This window comes from Oncorhynchus gorbuscha, linkage group LG11 (assembly GCF_021184085.1).
Source record: "Oncorhynchus gorbuscha isolate QuinsamMale2020 ecotype Even-year linkage group LG11, OgorEven_v1.0, whole genome shotgun sequence".
Classification (NCBI taxonomy): Eukaryota; Metazoa; Chordata; class Actinopteri; order Salmoniformes; family Salmonidae; genus Oncorhynchus; species Oncorhynchus gorbuscha.
Genome location: NC_060183.1, coordinates 35,218,771 through 35,241,241, shown reverse-complemented (window position 1 = coordinate 35,241,241; position 22,471 = coordinate 35,218,771). Strand labels below are relative to the sequence as shown.

Here is a 22,471-nt window from a genome sequence, read left to right as displayed (position 1 = left end):
TGTCTACATCATCCTCCAAATCCCACCAACATCAGCCTCCTCAGAGTGCAACTGGTCCTTGTTTGGGAAAAGCACGCAACAGGCTGACCAATACAAGGGTTGAAAAAGTGGTGGCTATCCGGTCAAATTTGAGGCTTTTTGAGCCTGACAATGAGCCATCCTCAACAAGGTTGGAAAGTGACAGTGAAGATAAGGCCTCAGTCTGATGTTCAAGAGGTGGACATTGAGGGGGTCCAGGGAGAAGACATGGAAGCCTGAGAGGAAGACAACCAAAGCTTTGGTTTCTAGACTATGATTTCACAGATGTATGCTGAAAAAGTTTTTGTGAGATGCGATAGATCATTCAATATTCCCTTTCTTTTGTTGTTCAGTGAAACCTCCCATAAGAAGAGTCAACCCATTTAATTAAAGTTAAATTCGTGACTAAATTGCTTTAAAATATATATATATATATTGGAAGGATTTAATCATTTGCAATTATGTCTATTTATAAGGTAAAAGATTTATGTTTCTGTCTCCATATAATATGGTAATGCAAAAAACATCTACATTTAAATAGTATTAATTTGCATATCTTTCTGTTAGTTCCCATATGTTCCCACAGAAAGTTTCCACCTCCTGGTGAAGTAGTCAAACGTAAAAGGGAACAAGATACTTAAAAGAAGCAGTATTTGAAACCACTAAAGTGGTAAAGCTTTATATATCGATTTAATGTTTATTTCGTAGTGGGCAAAACACTCAAATAGAAATACTAACCATACTAACCAAACTTGGCTAATGCCTATACTTTACTTTATCAACTTCATAATGAGAAAGTTGGGCATAAAAACATGCTGGGAAAGTTGCTGGGAACATTTCATTCAATTTAAGAGAATGAAACAACCTGTTTGAGCGCAATAAAAATAGCTATGGTTAATCAAGGTTAATGCTCATTGTGCACATATAGAGATAACATAAGATGGTAGAAATAAAAGTAGATGACAGAGAATCTGAGTTGGTGAAGTCTGTGTAGCTCTGTATGCTCTTTGTACAGCAAACACACATACACAGATAGTTATATATGCGCGCAGGCACACACTCGGTGGTGGGCGAGCCATGCCAGACAGGACCGGAAGTTCTCTGTGACTGTGCCATAGGGGAGGAAGGGTTACAATGTGACACCAGGGCGAGAAACAAGCCTAGCACTCATTTGCTAAAAGACAGCTACAGCACTTAGCACCCAGCAGACAACCCACACCATAGCCAGCCAGAGACACAGACATTTACATTACATTTAAGTCATTTAGCAGACGCTCTTATCCAGAGCGACTTACAAAAGACACAGACACACAGACACACACAGACACACAGACACACACAGACACAGACACACAGACACACAGACACAGACACACACACAGACACACACACACACACACACACACACACACACACACACACACACACACACACACACACACACACACACACACACACACACACACACACACACACACACACACACACACACACACACACACACACACAAGAAAGGTGGAGAGAGAGGGCAAATAGGGTAGGGGGGGAGAAGGCAATGTTCAGATGAGAGTTTAACAGGAATATCAACTCACTACCAACAAAACTTTCGATAAAGAGTTAATAATTCATGCATTTTTCCCCAAACATAATTTGTACATTAATGGTATTTTTTAAATTATATAAATAAATGGGAGACTAATAAAGCAAGTTGCATTTATCCTCATTAATTTATCTTTAACAAACATACCGTTTTTGTTTGATAGTCCTTTATTCTTTACTAATGAGAAATAGTAGTAGAAATGCTGAATTAATGCATTACGCTAAACACCACGTGACAAATTATCTAAATGTTCTATTGTGTTAATTGAGTCCGGATGATGCTTTAGTAAACAGGCCTGTTTAATTAAAGAAAGGTAACAGAAACCAGGGACTAGCCAGCCAGCTGTATTATTCTGTGGAATAATCAACAAATTATTCTCAGGTTGAAAGAGTGGAGATTTGGCATCACATCCACTAGTAACAATCTTTTTAAACAGGCCACATTCTGTTGTTTATAACATTAGAAATGCGTCCATTCTCTATTTACCACAAATGAAGGCAGACAAACAGAGAAGGGGAAGAGGAGGAGGGGAGTACGGTGACGCAGCAGGTGGGTTAACATTTCGCCTGGCATGTCAGCCACAGAGAGCTGGCGGGTGGAGAGAGAAAAGGAAAGAGAGTAGAGGGGAGAGAGAGCGTTAGCGCCCAGACTGTGTCTGCAATGGAGCGTCTGTCTGGCTCCCAAAGGAGGGAGGGAAGTCGTGACACCCAGGGAGGCACTGAGCCGTAGTGCGGGCAGGGCAGACGTGGGTGGGGAGAAACCTTATCTTGGGTGAGGCTAGGCAGACGTCCCCCCCTCAGGCTATGGCCTCCCATGCTGTTCATTAGCTCTGTGCCCACTGACATTTTCCCCACGTCACACACAGCCCACGGGGCCAATGACACCAATTAGGACCATCCACACCCACTGAGATACACTACTCACTCACACACACTCATTGCCTGACAGACACCACACACACACGCTGAAAGACAGATGGATGGGTGGACAGAAAGACATGCACGTACCCACATAACCCCACTCCCTCCCTCCATCCATCTCACCTGTAACATATTGAGTAGTAATGATCTAAACTTGGTCCCCTCCACCATGAATGTGGCCATCTTGTCACAGAGTCTGGCAGCGGAAGCGGCGAAGCTTCTGTCGCTGAGGGCCTTGCCATAGATAGTAGAGACGATCTGGGCCAGGCTCTCCTCTGACTGGGTCGAGGTCTGGGCCTCCTCCATGAAAGAGCTGAGCTGGCCATCCACCCCGGCACTGTTGTTCCTCATGCTGTTCAGGATCTCCAGCAAGCGGTCCATGCGGCTCCGCTGGGGGCCCGCTGGGGACACGATCGCCTCCTCCTGGAAGACACCCGATGAAGGGCGGCGGTTAAAAAACAACTTGTGCATGTAGTAGGTAACACTTTATTTAGATAGTCTGTTGAGTGTTAATAGGTGGATTATCAACATGTCATTGTCAACTGCGTATCCGTGGACTTTAAACAACGAATAGTGTTAACGACTACTGTACTATAGAAAGCGTGTGGTCTTGATACTGTATCTCTGTGTCCTTACTGCACTCACAGTATTCAAGCTGACAACATGGTAGCTTTCTCTAGCAAATAGAGGTTTAACCAAACAACTTACACAGGGGAGTTGTTCCATGTCATTTCAGTAAGCCATGTCTGTATGGAAGTTGTTTAGACTGGCTTCTGAATCGTTTTTTATAGTTAGAAACAGATAAGATGAGCTTTCCTGCAACATTATTTTGCTGAAATTTTATTAGATCTCTTGAGAAATTGCACTCAAATTGGCCATTTTAATTTATAGGATTCACATATTCAATAAATATAGTACTCAACGTCCGATTTGGACCAAACTTCTTCCTACTATTTAGTAAGACATGAGGAATCCAATAAAATTGTCAAAAGCCACCCACGGACCCCCCCACACCCCACGCCAATCCCACCCCAACAACCAGTATCAGTTCTCGATGTCTGACAAGTAGTATGGCGCTACAGCTCGGAGTATTGGTTCTCCATCCTCCAGTTACTTCCAGTGACTATGCACGCACCACTCTTTCTACATTTTGTTGTGTTAGAGCCTGAATTTAAAATGGATTCAATTGAGATTGTGTGTCACTGGCCTACACAAGATACCCCATGATGTCAAAGTAGAATGATGTTTTTGGAATGTTTACAAATGAGTTAAAAATCAGAAGCAGAAATGTCTTTTGAGTCAAGTATTCAACACCTTTTGTAAATGGCAAGCTTAAATACATTCATGAGTAAACATCTGGTTAATAAGTCACATAACACGCTGCTTGGATTCACTGTGTGCAAGACTAGTGTTTAACATGATTTTTGAATGACTACCTCATTTTTGTACTGCACACATACAATTATCTGTAAGGTCTAGAATTTCGAACACATATTCATAAAAAAAAGAAGAGGAGGTTTTCAAATGCCTTGCAAAGAAGGGCACCCATTGGTAAATGGGTCGAATAAAAAAAGCAGACATTGAATAGCCCTTTGAGTGTGATGAAATTATAATACACCCAGTCACTACAAAGATACAGACGTCCTTCCATACTCAGTTGCTGGAGAGGAAGGAAACCGCTCTAGGATTTCATCATGAGGCCAATGGTGAATTTAAAACAGTTTAATGGCTGTGATAGGAGGAAACTGAGGATGGATCAACAAAATTGTAGTTACTCCACAATACTAAGTTAAATGACAGAGTGAAAAGGAAGCCTGTACAGAAAACAAATATTCTAAAACATGCATCCTACTTGCAATATGAGAATTTGTAGAAAGAAATTAACTTTGTGTGTTATGTTTGGGGCAAATCCAACAACATCCCTCTTCATATTTTCAAGTGGTGGCTGCATCATGTTATCAGCAAGGACTAGGTTGTTTTTTGGATAAAAATAAATGGAATAGGGTAAAGATGTACAACTGAATGCCTTCAACTGAAATGTGTCTTCCGCATTTAACCCAACCCCTCTGAATCAGAGGTGCGGGGGCTGCCTTAATCGACATCCACGGCACCCGGAGAACAGCGCCTTGCTCAGGGGCAGAAAGACAGATTTTTACCTTGTCAGTTGAGGGATTCGATCCAGCAACCTTTCGGTTACTGGCCCAACGCTTTAACCACTGGGCTACCTGCCACCCCAATAGAGCTAAGCACAGGCTAAATCCTCGAGGAAACCCGAGTTCAGTCTGCTTTCCACCATACACTGCGAGACAAATTCACCTTTCAGCAGGACAATAATGTAAAAAAACACACAAATACACATTGGAGTTGCTTACCAAGACGACATTGAATGTTCCTGAGTGGCCTAGTCACAGTTGACTTTGAAGAACTATGGCAAGAATTGAAAATGGGTGTCTAAATGATGAACCACCAACTTGAAGAATTTTGTGCAAATATTGTCCAGGTGCGAAAAGCTCTTAGAGACTTACCCAGAAAGACTCACAGGCTGTAATCACTGACAAAGATGATTCTAACATGTATCGACTCAGGGGTTTGAATACTCATTTCATTTTCAATAAATTAGAAAACATGTTTTCACTTTTCCATTATGGGGTATTGTGCGTAGGTGGGCTAGATAAAATAAAAAAAATTCAATCCATTTTGAATTGTAATACTACAAAATGTGGAATAAGTCAAGGGGTATGAATACTTTGCAGGTAATGTATTCCCTGTGAATCTGGTGATGCCCCCCCCCCCGTTCAGAGAAATTTGCCATTTAAGTCGCTTGCATAATTCACCATAAATTAGTGTGAAAGTACCAGGTTTTGTCCAATACACTAGCCTTAATGAGGAGAACTTGGTCTTATTCACTAGGCAGCGAATGGAAGAAAGTTGACTGAAAGAGGTACGAAGTAGATTTATTAAATTAGAAGCGCAGTTTAAGTTTTCCATTTCAAACTGTTTTGCTACGGTATGCCTTAATGAATACAACCCTGGACTCAAATGCAGACAGACCTGGCTGAGGATAATATCCCATGTTTCCTCCCATTTAGCAAAATTCCTCTGTGTCTGCGTCCCAAATAGCACTTTATTCACCTATATAGTGCATTACTTTTGACTATACCCCCTATGGGCTGTGGTCAAATATAACACACTATATAGGGAATAGGATGCCATCTGAGACACAGCCTGTGTTTTCCCTCCAGATCGGCATGTTTGAAGCTGTCAGTTAATCTCAGTCTTGTTGTCGGAGGCTGTAAGTGGGTTAGGAGCCTCGATGTCTTAGATACATGCATGTCTTAGATACTTGCAAACTAAAAAAACACACAGCGTCAGAAATTAGTTAGCTTATGTCCCAAATGGCACCCTATTCCTTACATAGTGAACTACTTTTGACCAGAGCCCTATGGACACTCGTCAAAAGTAGGTAACTATATAGGGAAAAGGGTGCCATTTAGGACGCAGACTTAGATGGAGGGAGGGGGAAGTAGTCCTGGGCTAAGGTTGGGCTGGTTGTGGGAACGCTGGAGCTGAGACCAGCAATACAAAAGTCTAGCACACAGCAGAAAACATCAAAAGGCTGTTGCTCCAGCTACTTATCCTCCTCCCAAGAGAAGAGAGAAGTTTACCCACGACAGCAAAATCTACAGACAAGCCACCACTGTTAATCCAGACTGAACCCTTACTGAGAAACCTGTGTGTGTGTGAATGACTTTGTATGCATCTAAAAAGGTGTATTATTTACTGTGGGTTTATGTGTGTGTACGCAATGCGCATGTGTGTGTAGAAAGGGGAGGGTGTGCCCATGGCATGCAATGGTGATTGACAGACAGACGAGACAGTAAAGAGCTTTCTTTTACCTCGTCTTTTAGCCTCCTCCTCAGCCTCTCTTTGGACGACGGCAGAAGACGGACTTTAGGGCCACCCTGGCCCCCAGGCTGGCTGGGAGGCCCGTCATTGGGGCCCCTTGAGCTCTCTGGCTCCAGCCTAGCGCTGGCCTCCTCTGCCTTTACATCAGTCTCTTCGTTTTTTCTGGGTGGTGCCCCCTTGTCTCTGTCTCCCGTTGGGGTTCCCCCCCTGTCTCTGCCCACTGCCGGGCCACCCTGCGGTCCCTGTTCTCCTCCCTGCCCCTGCTGGTTGTGGTGCCAGCGGCGGTTCTGGCTGTAGCCATGGTGGAGGGGCCCCTGGCGCTGCCCGCCGTGGCCCTGAAACTGCTGCCCATGGCTACCCCCACACTGTCCTCTGTGCTGCTGCTGGTCACGAGGATGTTGATTGACTGTTTGTTGTTGTTGTTGTTGTGGCGACTGCTGCTGCTGCTGGGTCTTCCTGTCTCCTTCTCCTCCCCCCGGTGGTCTCTGCTGCTGTCTCCTGTAACGAGAGGAGCAGGCGGGTAAGGGTTCTGTTAACCACGTGGCAAAGCGTGACGCCCAGGCTACTCTGTCTGGTCAGCCTGAACCAAGCCAGCGACCCCAGGCACACAGTCACAGGGCCACGGCCAACTCCATGTCCATCTGTTCAGCTGCGACTAAGTCACTCCCTCTCGGTCTGCCTGCTCTCTCTTGATCATCTATTGTAACTATGTCTTTACCTTCTAACACACTGTTTCCACTGGCACAGACATAGCTCATCTACCAGAGCCTGTCTTCTTTCAGTCAAATACTAAAACACCATAGATCTGTCAACAGCTAACAGCTATGGCCGCCTGCTACCATAAGGCCTGGGAGTTATTATAAATAATAGGTGCTTCCCCATGTGGTGTGGGTCTCTGCTGACTGATGCAACAGGATTAAACACATTTGTTCTGCTGTCGCCCTTAGCTTCAGATCAACAGGAGCTTGCAGGCCGTGTCTGTGTAAGGGGGGGGGGGGGTATAACAACTAATATCCTTTCAGGTAACAACCCTCGACTAAAATCTGATTACAATGAGATGTTCAGTTTAAAAAAGTGGCTTTTTGAACATGCCTTCCTTTCAACTATAAGGGGCAGGTAGCCTAGCGGTTAATAAAAGCGTTGGGCCGGTAACCAAAAGGTCGCTGGTTCAAGGTGACAGAAACAAATATGCCGTTCTGCCCTTAGTTAACTCCCAAGAACAACTGCTCCCCCTAGCGCCAACGACGTGGACGTCGATCAAAGCAGCCCCCCCCCCCCCCCCCATATCTCTCTGATTTAGACACATTTAGCTTGAATGCATTCAGTTGTGCAACTGAATAGGTATCCCCTTTCCTATCAAACCATCATAGAAACACAAGAACCTAAAGCAAGCAATTCATATGGAACTGTCCTCAACCAACATTCTAACCCTTCAACAAAAGCACCATCACATCCTAAACAACACTGTCCAAGATATTTCCAGCAGATTTTTCCACTGCTTGTGTTCAAATTTAACACCACACCCACTCTACAGAGGCATGGAAAACATGAAGCAGGCCAACACTCATAAAATCCAATAGCGCCACCATTCATCAATTCTCTCTCTTTAAAGATTGGCCAGCCAGGCAGGCATAGACCCAGGCCACGCAGAGCAGAGATATGTGACCAACCAGCCAGCAACAGTCGTTCAGTCAGTCAGGCTGTATTTTGTGTTTCCAGCGCTGCAGTGATTTGTAATAAGTTAGCCAGCCAACCAAACAGGGCCAGCTACAGCAATGCTATATAGCCAGTCAGTCAGCCAGCCAGCCAAACAGGGCCAGCTACAGCAATGCTATATAGCCAGCCAGCCAGCCAGCCAGAGCAGGCCAGTCAGTAGCCGGTTTCCATAAGGCTAGCCAGAGAGCCAGATCCAGCCAGTTCCATGTGCTGCAGTGACATATAGCCAGACAGCCAGCCAGGCAGGCGGTCAGCGAGCCAGACTGTTTCCAGTGCTGCAGTGATTTATAGCCACCCAGTCAGTCAGCCAGCCAGCCAGTGTTTCCCTGTACAGCAGTGCCACTGCCTGCCAAACCCCTGTGACCTACATTACATTCTCTAGAAGAGCTGGATCCTACACGGCTGGCTCACTGGCTCCACAGCTTTTAATTAGAAGACTATAGGTGTTCAGTGCTTTGCTCTATGTTCCTTTCCCATGTTATATTTCACTGGTCTATTTATAGCGTTATGGGGCTAAGGCGCATGCAGTACTATCACCCTGAGCTACAGTACGTTAGCCTACGGTTGGAGGGTTGTGTGTGTGATTGTATTGTGTGTGTGTGTGGTGGTAATTAAACAGATATGTGACCGTAGATACAAGAGAGGGTCACAGGGAACAGGAGAGTCATGGTGCCCTGTGTGCAACCGTAGCTAGCTTCCTGAACCTGGAACCAGCAGCACAGAATGATTCCTCCCTCCCCACCATGTTTATATCAAACTATATAGACATGCAAGCAACAAAACCGAAACACCACCACAGTCCAAACATACAGATGTTTCCACAAATAGATGTCCTATAGCTTAACACACACAATGACAGAGTCACTCACATTGTTTTGCAATATGTCAAAGCAATAACAGACAATCACCGAATTTCCACATCTCATTACAAATCAGATATAGAGCAGTAAATTGAGTCAAAGACTAGTTGGGGATGTGGTGGGTCCTAGTCTAGAAGAAGAGCCTAAAGCAATGACTGTCTGTCACACTGATCTGCTGTCAGATGTTTTCTGACAAGTTCCCTTGGACAAGTTCCCTGAGCATCACGCCTGGCTGCCTCAGACAGAAGAGCAGAGAAACAAACACACAAATTGCAGCATACACACACAGACCTCACTTTACCCCCAACTTAATAATGCAGGGATTTTCCTGCCATTGAAATCCTTGGGCGGGCCCCCTAAGCACTTTTTCTGGTCGCTTAAATCCAAACAGTGTCATTTTTTATTATTATACATTTGCGGGATGGAAAAAGGCTTTCAGTGTTGACTTAAAGGATATAAAGTATGTCGAAAAGATAATGGACCTATACAGTTTTAAATAATATAATATTTGAGAAATCACTAAAATAAAACCTATAGAGTGCTAGGTTTCCATCCAATTGGTGAGATTTATGCAAATATTCTGAAATCCGTATAAATAGATGAGCATTTTCCCACCAGATGTGTTTTCATCAAATTTACTTGTTGGGGATAAAAGGCGTGATGACGTGGTGCACATAAAAATTACTTACAAATTACACAAAATTAATAAAAATTACTTTTGCAGTTAAATGAAAATGGGCTTCCATGGCATTTATCTCTACTGATGGTTTTGTCAAAAAAATAAAGCGTTATAGGCTATAGCGAATGTGCCCACTTTGGTCTTGGCACGTTCGCTCTAGCCAACAGCTCACAGATAAAGTGCGGGTATAGCCTACAAGATGACATTATAATTATTTGTCAAACAGCAGCCAAAGCATCGATCATCATGTCACCAGAATAAGACCCTCAGTATTTTTTGGAAAGGCGCATCAAGCTCATCACCATGCACTTTCACTACCTTGTAAAGTTCATCATAATTTATTTAATCTGTAGCCTAATAAACGGCATGCTTTCCCGAGTCGTAGTAGGTGGACTACACGACATATCATCGCGTGACTCCAAGTTTACTTCAATATAATGGTTATTATATCAATATCTGCACATAAAAAGGTGTTTCAACAGCCATTTCTCGCATGTTTTCATCAGGCCTGTCATGACATTTTTTTTTTATCAGACATGTACTTTACTTGCTTAAAAAAGGTTGGATGGAAACCTGTATATAGCAGTATAGATTGTTATTGTGTTTGCACAAAAGAACACAGCATTAGCCATGGCAAAATGCATGGAATTGCAGGAAATTAGCTTTAAACTGCAACATTTTCTCTCAGCTGCATGGCAAAATGTGTAGAATTGCACTAAATGTTCTTTAAACTGAAGAGAAATAAAATATCAGCTTTCATCAAGACATTTCAGCCGCTCCAACAGGGTCGACCGCATCCCCTACCACGCCCCCTGCCACTCTCACCACCTAAGCCTCTTTTTTTATCCAGAAAATCCCCTGTAAGGATCATAATAATTGACTGAATTTACGCAACGTTTTGTCCAGACGCTTATAGCACTTTACATAGTGAGGAGGGAACCTCACATAATTTCCCATTTTAAATGCAACCACCCCCTGCCCCCTTCCAGCTCACAGCCAACAAAACTTAACCTCGGTAGCCTCTTGCATGCAGCCCTCCCTGCTCATAAAAACAGACCCCCACCACCCGGAATAATATCAACATTTCACCCTAAGCCAGTGCGAGCCTCGAGTGTAAACGTAGCCACGGCCAGACCAATGGAGGAGAGGCTGGGAGTCGGCCTGACAGGCTCAAAATAAAGATGTTCCGAGTCGAGGGCCCCAGGTTCCGACCGTGGCATTCTATGACTTTATGAGTGTTAACCTCGGCCCTATCCCCGACCCCCACCCCCACCCCTCCCCAACACTGAAACATCTTGGGGGCAGATGCCTAGAAGCCCCACCCGTGCTCCTGTGTGTTTCATGATAGAATACTCAGGAGAGAGAGAAACAACATAGTCTAACACAGAGTTTTATTTTCAGTGGAACAATACCCCAACTTGTAAAGACAAAGACACACCTGAATGGCTTTCCAAGAGGTGTTTAGTGGTCTAGTCTCAGTCCTCCTGACTTAAATCTATAGAATTTCGGGGCAGAAAACTAAAGGAGAAGTAAAGTGTTTCAGATTTCAGTAGAATGATCAGGGGCAGAGGAGAGAAACAGAACATAGTGCAATATTCATATAAGGATTTAATAAATAGTTGAATAGAGGGATTCACAATGTGACGAAAAAGAAGACTTCCTGTGTGTCCAAATGTAAAACATTTTAGAAAATGAAATGCTAGCCATTCAGAACGGTAGAAAAGAGAAGTGCAGGTGCTGCCGTGCTGGTTTCAACTTTCCCACAAAAGCCTCTGTCTGAGCTCAGACAGTTATGTTTAAGTAACGCTTTTAAAACTCATAATAGGAGATCAACCAAGTCAAATTGTACAGACATTTTCCTGAACAAAAGTTCTTACCTTCTAAAAAAAAATTAGTCTGGCTATATCTATGATGCCCCATAGATGTCATGGTGGAGAGAAAAAACAGCCAGGCTTATCTATTCCCTTAGTTTGTTATTTGTTCCCAACTTCCCTCCCTCAATGTATTCATTAATTTTCTCAATGTATTTATTTGTTCCCTCGGATCTCCCGCGCAGATCGATCAAAGCGCCACTGAATGGTCGACCATGGTCTCAGCTCTCCATTGCTAGGACTTATGTAGACTACTTCCTCATTTCGCCATTTCGTCTAGTTTGCTTTGTTTGTCATGCATTCTTGTTAAGTAGAAGTAGGCCTATACACTTCGTGCAAACTCTGATTCATGCCACATGGACAGTCCATTTTGTGCGCCTCTTCCACATGACCCAGTATTTTACTCTACATGCACAGGGCTATAAGCTAACCTCGTCCCCAGGCTATTGAGCACAAAAGTGTTTGTGAACAAGATTAAGGCCATAGCTCACGTCCAGTAAATCATGGCACCGGCCAAGCACCTGAATGTGTTTATGATTGGTTTACAATTGTGTATGTGACTCAGCAGCAGAAAGGAAAGGAATGCTAATTGATTATTTATAATTTCCAGGAGGCTTCGGTGTTAACAAGTGCAATGAAATGTTCTCATCCGTACACGAAGCAAGAATTCCAGGCATACTCTAGCTAGCTAGCTACCTACCTATCCTAGCCTGACTGTTGGCTAACATCTAATCCTATTTTCCCTAACCCTATAGCGCCAAACCCTAAAAACCAACCCTAACATGGAACCCAAACCGACTGCGCGCGTGCGCCATCGTGCCCCCCCACACCAAACGCGACCACAACACGCAGGTTAAAATATCAAAACAAACTCTGGACCAATGACATTAATTTGGGGACAGGTCGAAAAGCATTCAACATGCATGGCAATTTAGCTAGTTAGCTTGCACTTGCTAGCTAATTTGTCCTATTTAGCTAGCTTGCTGTTATTAGCTAATTTGTCCTGGGACCTAAACATTGAGTTGTTATTTTACCTGAAATGCACAAGGTCTTCTACTCCGACAATTAACCCAAACATAAAACGGCCAACCGAATCGTTTTTAGTCATCTCTCCTCCTTCCAGGCTTTTTCATCTTTGAACTTATATGGTGATTGGTATCTACACTTTCATAGTATTACCACGACAACCGGCAAAACATTTAGTCTTTCAATCACCCACATGGGTATAACCAAAAAGGAGATGTCAAGTGGGTACCTGCTTCCATAAACCAATGAGGAGATGGGAGAGGCAGGACTTTCAGTGGGATCTGCGTCAGAAATAGAAAAGAGTTCTATTTTAACCCTTGGCATCTCAGACGATCGTTGGCGCCGCCAGCAGTGTGGGTGCAATAATTGAATAACATGGATTTCTACATTTATTTTGCGACACTCTGGTCAGCATATTTGACCTAGTGGGGGACAAACAATGTCTCCAGTTGGTCACATTTTTGTTAATTTACTATACTATTGTGGGGACTTATAGTATAGTTAAACACGTCCACACACACGTTTCTGGGGAAGACCTTTGGGGTGCAGAAGACGCAACGAATAGACAATCTTGCGGATTCCGAGGATAATAAAATTGAGGGAATTAAAGAATACAATTGAGGGAACAAAAAAAAGAAAGGTTTAGCTTGGCATTTTTGTCTCCCATCATGACCATATATAAAACATTTGATATCTTACTTTTCATAATAGACCTTGAATATGTTATCCCAAGCAGAATAAAACAGCATCACTTTGATGTCTAGTTAATGGCTGTCTGAAAAGTAATTATCTATCCAAGCAGGAGATAAAATAAAATGCTAAATAATTGTGTTGAAAATTAGTTGGGCTGAAATGTAGCAGCATACACAAAACACTATGAATAAAAGTAAACTTTGAATACGCAATACAGTAACAATAGGCATACAGGTACCTGGATGTTGACTATGCTATGTATATTTGCACTTTGTGGTTGTGTGTGTACATGGTTCTCGGTGCACCATGAGGCACTAAGCATGCTGAGACAGAAGAGTGCAGGAGATGGGAGTCAAGGTGAAGGAGAGAAGAAAGCACTCTGCTATCTGGGTGGTACTCTCTCAAGGGAGGTGGGGCTGGAAATAATGTAGTTTGAACCTCGGGTGGATAAGGATGGGCATAGTGAAGTGTTGTAAGAAGACGCATGTGACCCCGTCTTGCACTCTAGCTGGCTGTTTGTGGAGGGTGTGTGTGTCTTGTCTACCCATCAGCCTCTCTGCTTGGCCTCCCTGGTACCCTCTCTCAGGGAGGTAGGGGGTAATTTCAGTGTCTGCTTCAGAGTCTGTCGGCCTTCCCTAACTCCACGCCATCACACCAGATCTCTCACACTGCCATGTCCTCTACATGACTTCACACCATCCCCATAGAGACTTGTTAGAGTTAGACCAGGGTACTGGAGGGGATCTCCGAAAATATCTTTCAAAAATGGGAAAAAATATATATATTTCAATGTTTTTATGGAAATCGCGAGCAACAAAAGAATGAACATATTTGTAATTACATACCTACAGCAGAAAAGACGAGCATATCTTCTTCCTAATGTCAACTTTATTTCTCTCAAGCAAATTAAACTTATTGGAGATAATTACACTCACTGGTGCGTCTGACATAGGCTTTGAAAAAGCACCAGTAACTTAGGCCATTCACCAGACGCTTTTATCCAAAGCAAAGTTCAGTCATGCTTGCATACATTATTTTTTTTTTTACATGTGTGTGGTCCCGGGAATTTGTATTTATTTATTTTATTTTACCAGGTAGGCAAGTTGAGAACAAGTTCTCATTTAAAATTTCGACCTGGCCAAGATGAAGCAAAGCAGTTCGACAGATACAACGACAGAGTTACACATGGAGTAAAACAAACATACAGTCAATAATACAGTATAAACAAGTCTATATACAATGTGAGCAAATGAGGTGAGAAGGGAGGTAAAGGCAAAAAAGGCCATGGTGGCAAAGTAAATAAAATAAAGCAAGTAAAACACTGGAATGGTAGATTTGCAATGGAAGAATGTGCAAAGTAGAAATAAAAATGGGGTGAAAAGGAGCAAAATAAATAAATAAACGAAATACAGTTGGGAAAGAGGTAGTTGTTTGGGCTAAATTATAGGTATGCTATGTACAGGTGCAGTAATCTGTGAGCTGCTCCGACAGTTGGTGCTTAAAGCTAGTGAGGGAGATAAGTGTTTCCAGTTTCAGAGATTTTTGTAGTTCGTTCCAGTCATTGGCAGCAGAGAACTGGAAGGAGAGGCGGCCAAAGAAAGAATTGGTTTTGGGGGTGACTAGAGAGATATACCTGCTGGAGCGTGTGCTACAGGTGTGATTTGCTATGGTGACCAGCGAGCTGAGATAAGGGGGGACTTTACCTAGCAGGGTCTTGTAGATGACATGGAGCCAGTGGGTTTGGCGACGAGTATGAAACGAGGGCCAGCCAACGAGAGCGTACAGGTCGCAATGGTGGGTAGTATATGGGGCTTTGGTGACAAAACGGATTGCACTGTGATAGACTGCATCCAATTTGTTGAGTAGGGTATTGGAGGCTATTTTGTAAATGACATCACCAAAGTCGAGGATTGGTAGGATGGTCAGTTTTACAAGGGTATGTTTGGCAGCATGAGTGAAGGATGCTTTGTTGTGATATAGGAAGCCAATTCTAGATTTAACTTTGGATTGGAGATGTTTGATATGGGTCTGGAAGGAGAGTTTACAGTCTAACCAGACACCTAAGTATTTGTAGTTGTCCACGTATTCTAAGTCAGAGCCATCCAGAGTAGTGATGTTGGACAGGCGGGTAGGTGCAGGAGCGATCGGTTGAAGAGCATGCATTTAGTTTTACTTGTATTTAAGAGCAATTGGAGGCCACGGAAGGAGAGTTGTATGGCATTGAAGCTTGCCTGGAGGGTTGTTAACAGTGTCCAAAGAAGGGCCGGAAGTATACAGAATGGTGTTGTCTGCGTAGAGGAGGATCAGAGACTCACCAGCAGCAAAAGCGACCTCATTGATGTATACAGAGAAGAGAGTCGGTCCAAGAATTGAACCCTGTGGCACCCCCATAGAGACTGCCAGAGGTCCGGACAGCAGACCCTCCAATTTGACACACTGAACTCTATCAGAGAAGTAGTTGGTGAATCAGGCGAGGCAATCATTTGAGAAACCAAGGCTGTCGAGTCTGTCGATGAGGATGTGGTGATTGACAGAGTCGAAAGACTTGGCCAGATCAATGAATACGGCTGCACAGTAATGTTTCTTATCGATGGCGTTTAAGATATCGTTTAGGACCTTGAGCGTGGCTGAGGTGCACCCATGACCTGCTCTGAAACCAGATTGCATAGCAGAGAAGGTATGGTGAGATTCGAAATGGTCGGTAATCTGTTTGTTGACTTGGCTTTCGAAGACCTTAGAAAGGCATGGTAGGATAGATATAGGTCTGTAGCAGTTTGGGTCAAGAGTGTCCCCCCCTTTGAAGAGGGGGATGACCGCAGCTGCTTTCCAATCTTTGGGAATCTCAGACGACACGAAAGAGAGGTTGAACAGGCTAGTAATAGGGGTGGCAACAATTTCGGCAGATAATTTTAGAAAGAAAGGGTCCAGATTGTCTAGCCCAGCTGATTTGTAGGGGTCCAGATCTTGCAGCTCTTTCAGAACATCAGCTGAATGGATTTGGGAGAAGGAGAAATGGGGAATGCTTGGGCGAGTTGCTGTTGGGGGTGCAGTGCTGTTGACCGGGGTAGGAGTAGTCAGGTGGAAAGCATGGCCAGCCGTAGAAAAATGCTTATTGAAATTCTCAATTACGGTGGATTTATCAGTGGTGACAGTGTTTCCTATCTTCAGTGCAGTGGGCAGCTGTTATAAGGTGTTCTTATTCTCCATGGACTTTACAGCTGCATATCACAGGGGCTGTTCGATGCTAATGCAGAACGCCATAGGATGTTTTTGTGTTGGTTAAGGGCAGTCAGGTCTGGGGAGAACCAAGGGCTATATCTGTTCCTGGTTCTAAATGTCTTGAACGGGGCATGTTTATTTAAGATGGTTAGGAAGGCATTTAAAAAAATATCCAGGCATCCTCTACTGACGGGATGAGATCAATATCCTTCCAGGATACCCCGGCCAGGTCGATTAGAAAGGCCTGCTCGCTGAAGTGTTTCAGGGAGCGTTTTACAGTGATGAGTGGAGGTTGTTTGACCGCTGACCCATTACGGATGCAGGCAATGAGGCAGTGATCGCTGAGATCTTGGTTGAAGACAGCAGAGGTGTATTTAGAGGGGAAGTTGGTTAGGATGATATCTATGAGGGTGCCCGTGTTTAAGGCTTTGGGGAGGTAACTGGTAGGTTCATTGATAATTTGTGTGAGATTGAGGGCATCAAGTTTAGATTGTAGGATGGCTGGGGTGTTAAGCATGTTCCAGTTTAGGTCGCCTAGCAGCACGAGCTCTGAAGATAGATGGGGGGCAATCAGTTCACATATGGTGTCCAGAGCACAGCTGGGGGCAGAGGGTGGTCTATAGCAGGCGGCAACGGTGAGAGACTTGTTTTTAGAGAGGTGGATTTTTAAAAGTAGAAGTTCAAATTGTTTGGGTACAGACCTGGATAGTAGGACAGAACTCTGCAGGCTATCTTTGCAGTAGATTGCAACACCAGCCCCTTTGGCAGTTCTATCTTGTCTGAAAATGTTGTAGTTTGTAATTAAAATTTCTGAATTTTTGGTGGTCTTCCTAAGCCAGGATTCAGACACAGCTAGAACATCCGGGTTGGCAGAGTGTGCTAAAGCAGTGAATAGAACAAACTTAGGGAGGAGGCTTCTAATGTTAACATGCATGAAACCAAGGCTATTACGTTTACAGAAGTCGTCAAAAGAGAGCGCCCGGGGAATAGGAGTGGAGCTAGGCACTGCAGGGCCTGGATTCACCTCTACATCGCCAGAGGAACATAGGAGGAGTAGAATAAGGGTGCGGCTAAAAGCAATAAGAATTGGTCGTCTAGAACGTCTGGAACAGAGAGTAAAATGAGGTTTCTGGGGGCGATAAAACAGCATCAAGGTATAATGTACAGACAAAGGTATGGTAGGATGTGAATACAGTGGAGGTAAACCTAGGTATTGAGTGATGAAGAGATATTGTCTCTAGAAACATCATTGAAACCAGGAGATGTCATTGCATGTGTGGGTGGTGGAACTAATAGGTTGGATAAGGTATAGTGAGCAGGACTAGAGGCTCTACAGTGAAATAAGCCAATAAACACTAACCAGAACAGCAATGGACAAGACATATTGACATTAAAGGGAGGCATGCTTAGTCGAGTGATCAAAAGGGTCCAGTGAGTGGAGAGGTTGTTGTTGTTAGCCACCTCTTGCGTTCCGTCAGTAGATTAGTGGGGTTCCGTGTGGTAGAGGGGATTAATCCAAATCACACAACAACAACAAAAATAAAAACAATATATATAGTTAGAGGCCCAAGAAGAAAACATAATAATAATAAAAATAAATAAATTGTCCGATTGTCTATTCAGATAGCAGCCGGTAAGACAGCTAACGGTTAGTAGGCCGCAGATGGGCGTTCAGGTAACGTCGCGACGGAGGAGCCAGCCGGATCTTCTTCGGGTAGATAACGTCGGCAGTCCAGTTGTGAAGGCCCGGTGGGGCTCCGCGTAGGCAGTAAAACGGGTCCGGATAGGTGACTGCTGCCCAGGAGTGATTGATGGAACTCAGGAGTGATTGACGGAGCTGGCTAGCTCCGGAATAAATCAAATCAAATCCAATTTTATTTGTCACATACACATGGTTAGCAGATGTTAATGCGAGTGTAGCGAAATGCTTGTGCTTCTAGTTCCGACAATGCAGTGATAACCAACAAGTAATCTAACTAACAATTCCAAAACTACTGTCTTATACACAGTGTAAGGGGATAAGGAACATGTACATAAGGATATATGAATGAGTGATGGTACAGAGCAGCATACAGTAGATGGTATCGAGTACAGTATATACATATGAGATGAGTGTGTAGACAAAGTAAACAAAGTGGCATAGTTAAAGTGGCTAGTGATACATGCGTTACATAAGGATGCAGTCGATGATGTAGAGTACAGTATATACATATGCATATGAGATGAATAATGTAGGGTAAGTAACATTATATAAGGTAGCATTGTTTAAAGTGGCTAGTGATATATTTACATCATTTCCCATCAATTCCCATTATTAAAATGGCTGGAGTTGGGTCAGTGTCAATGACAGTGTGTTGGCAGCAGCCACTCAGTGTTAGTGGTGGCTGTTTAACAGTCTGATGGCCTTGAGATAGAAGCTGTTTTTCAGTCTCTCGGTCCCAGCTTTGATGCACCTGTACTGACCTCGCCTTCTGGATGATAGCGGGGTGAACAGGCAGTGGTTCGGGTGGTTGATGTCCTTGATGATCTTTATGGCCTTCCTGTAACAACGGGTGGTGTAGGTGTCCTGGAGGGCAGGTAGTTTGCCCCCGGTGATGCGTTGTGCAGTCCTCACTACCCTCTGGAGAGCCTTACGGTTGAGGGCGGAGCAGTTGCCGTACCAGGCGGTGATACAGCCCGCCAGGATGCTCTCGATTGTGCATCTGTAGAAGTTTGTGAGTGCTTTTGGTGACAAGCCAAATTTCTTCAGCCTCCTGAGGTTGAATAGGCGCTGCTGCGCCTTCTTCACGACGCTGTCAGTGTGAGTGGACCAATTCAGTTTGTCTGTGATGTGTATGCCGAGGAACTTAAAACTAGCTACCCTCTCCACTACTGTTCCATCGATGTGGATAGGGGGTGTTCCCTCTGCTGTTTCCTGAAGTCCACAATCATCTCCTTAGTTTTGTTGACATTGAGTGTGAGGTTATTTTCCTGACACCACACTCCGAGGGCCCTCACCTCCTCCCTGTAGGCCGTCTCGTCGTTGTTGGTAATCAAGCCTACCACTGTTGTGTCGTCCGCAAACTTGATGATTGAGTTGGAGCGTGCGTGGCCACGCAGTCGTGGGTGAACAGGGAGTACAGGAGAGGGCTCAGAACGCACCCTTGTGGGGCCCCCGTGTTGAGGATCAGCGGGGAGGAGATGTTGTTGCCTACCCTCACCACCTGGGGGCGGCCCGTCAGGAAGTCCAGTACCCAGTTGCACAGGGCGGGGTCGAGACCCAGGGTCTCGAGCTTGATGACGAGCTTGGAGGGTACTATGGTGTTGAATGCCGAGCTGTAGTCGATGAACAGCATTCTCACATAGGTATTCCTCTTGTCCAGGTGGGTTAGGGCAGTGTGCAGTGTGGTTGAGATTGCATCGTCCGTGGACCTATTTGGGCGGTAAGCAAATTGGAGTGGGTCTAGGGTGTCAGGTAGGGTGGAGGTGATATGGTCCTTGACTAGTCTCTCAAAGCACTTCATGATGACGGAAGTGAGTGCTACGGGGCGGTAGTCGTTTAGCTCAGTTACCTTAGCTTTCTTGGGAACAGGAACAATGGTGGCCCTCTTGAAGCATGTGGGAACAGCAGACTGGTATAGGGATTGATTGAATATGTCCGTAAACACACCGGCCAGCTGGTCTGCGCATGCTCTGAGGGCGCGGCTGGGGATGCCGTCTGGGCCTGCAGCCTTGCGAGGGTTAACACGTTTAAATGTCTTACTCACCTCGGCTGCAGTGAAGGAGAGACTGCATGTTTCCGTTGCAGGCCGTGTCAGTGGCACTGTATTGTCCTCAAAGCGGGCAAAAAGTTATTTAGTCTGCCTGGGAGCAAGACATCCTGGTCCGTGACTGGGCTGGATTTCATCTTGTAGTCCGTGATTGACTGTAGACCCTGCCACATGCCTCTTGTGTCTGAGCCATTGAATTGAGATTCCACTTTGTCTCTGTACTGACGCTTAGCTTGTTTGATAGCCTTACGGAGGGAATAGCTGCACTGTTTGTATTCAGTCATGTTGCCAGACACCTTGCCCTGATTAAAAGCAGTGGTTCGCGCTTTCAGTTTCACGCGAATGCTGCCATCAATCCACGGTTTCTGGTTAGGGAATGTTTTTATCGTTGCTATGGGAACGACATCTTCGACGCACGTTCTAATGAACTCGCACACCGAATCAGCGTATTCGTCAATATTCCCATCTGACGCAATACGAAACATATCCCACTCCACGTGATGGAAGCAGTCTTGGAGTGTAGAGTCAGCTTGGTCTGACCAGCGTTGGACAGACCTCAGCGTGGGAGCCTCTTGTTTTAATTTCTGCCTGTAGGCAGGGATCAGCAAAATCGACGAAAGCCGATAGTTACACGGATAGCAGCTAGCTAGCTGTGAGATCCGGGTATGAATGTCCAGAGAACGGTATGTTCCGTTCCAAGCCGCGCTGCGCCGTACAAAACTGGCAATAGATTTTCGAGCTAAAGGATAGCTGATGACCACAAACCGTGGTTAGCTGAATACTAATGATTTGCCAGTAAAGAAGCGAACTAGCTTCTGAACTAGCTTCTGATTAGCTTCTGGGCTAGTTTCTGGCTAGTTTCTGGCTAGCTTCTTGGAGTTTCTGGCTAGCTTCTTGGAGTTTCTGGCTAGCTTCTTGGAGTTTCTGGCTAGCTTCTTGGAGTTTCTGGCTAGCTTCTTGGAGGATTACAGATTTGAGGTAAATAATACTTTTTTAGAAATATAAATTGGTGAGGCGGGTTGCAGGAGAGTGTTTTGAAGATGAGTTGATGGAAAATAAAAATGTGAAAAAAGTTGTAAATATATATATACAGGACACGACAAGGACAAAAGACATCTGACCTGCTATGCCATCTTGGTATATAACGAAACCATTATCCTGGCGTTGCAAATGCCGTGGTCTACCAACTGAGCTAAAGGGGTCCACAGACGAGGCATGCTTTCTTGGCTTGGACATACATTTTTTCCAACACATGTCTAACGCCCTGCGCACACGCACATACACACACACAGTACTTAAGATACAGTGCCGTGCGAAAGTATTCGGCCCCCTTGAACTTTGCGACCTTTTGCCACATTTCAGGCTTCAAACATAAAGATATAAAACTGTATAAAATTGGGCGTGTAAATTAACTCGTAGGAAGAAAATTTATAATTTACGCGAGTAAAAAAAAGTTAGTATATATAAATTGCTCGTACACTTGATTTACACACACACCTGTAAGTTTTTTGCCTTGATATATCAGACACGTTCTAAAACACTGTGCTAGTGAAGTCTTATTTACATCAAAAAATGCCCCAAATGACAATTTATGGTCACAAACATTCCCTTTTAAAGCTGCAAGAAATGTCTCTAATTTCTGTTCGCCAACATGTAGAAATCAAAGACAAAGAAAACAACTTTTTGGACGCAGAAATATAACTTTTGTTCACTGAAGTGGAAGCAAAACAAGATCTTCCAGCAATGGTATATTTGCCATTTTGGACAAGTCACAGTGTTGCCTTTATTATCATTTAACTGGTTTAACTAAATTGCCTCCAACCTTACATTCCACTCTCTAATTTCCTTTATTATTCAATTAGGCTTAAATGGTTTCATGTTTATGAATTCGATAGCACTCTGAGAAAACTATGAGTAGCTTAGGTGTCTATAAAATAAATACATGAATAAACTAAAATGTATTATCTTTTTCTTCATAGTTTATGATTTGGTCCAGTACTGTATGTCAATTAGAGGTCGACCGATTATGATTTTTCAATGCCGATACCGATTATTGGAGGACCAAAAAAGCCAATACTGATTAAATCGGGTCGATTTTTATTTATTTATTTGTAATAATGACAATTGCAACAATACTGGATGAACACTTATTTTAACTTAATATAATACATCAATAAAAATCAATTTAGCCTCAAATAAATAATGAAACATCAA

General features: G+C 44.0%; 1 protein-coding gene across 7 annotated transcripts in view; it reads right to left on the bottom strand.

Annotated features, from left to right (window-relative positions):
• The window catches only part of LOC124048546 (CBP80/20-dependent translation initiation factor-like), a 136,094-nt gene that overhangs the window by 37,590 nt on the left and 76,033 nt on the right, over nt 1-22,471 (bottom strand). For all 7 annotated transcript variants that reach the window (XM_046369440.1, XM_046369442.1, XM_046369441.1 and 4 more), the window contains 2 exons: nt 6,435-6,942; nt 2,662-2,961 (listed from right to left, as the gene is read on the bottom strand). In XM_046369440.1, the coding sequence (XP_046225396.1) occupies nt 2,662-2,961; nt 6,435-6,942 (808 nt within the window). The remainder of the gene's footprint in view (nt 1-2,661; nt 2,962-6,434; nt 6,943-22,471) is intronic.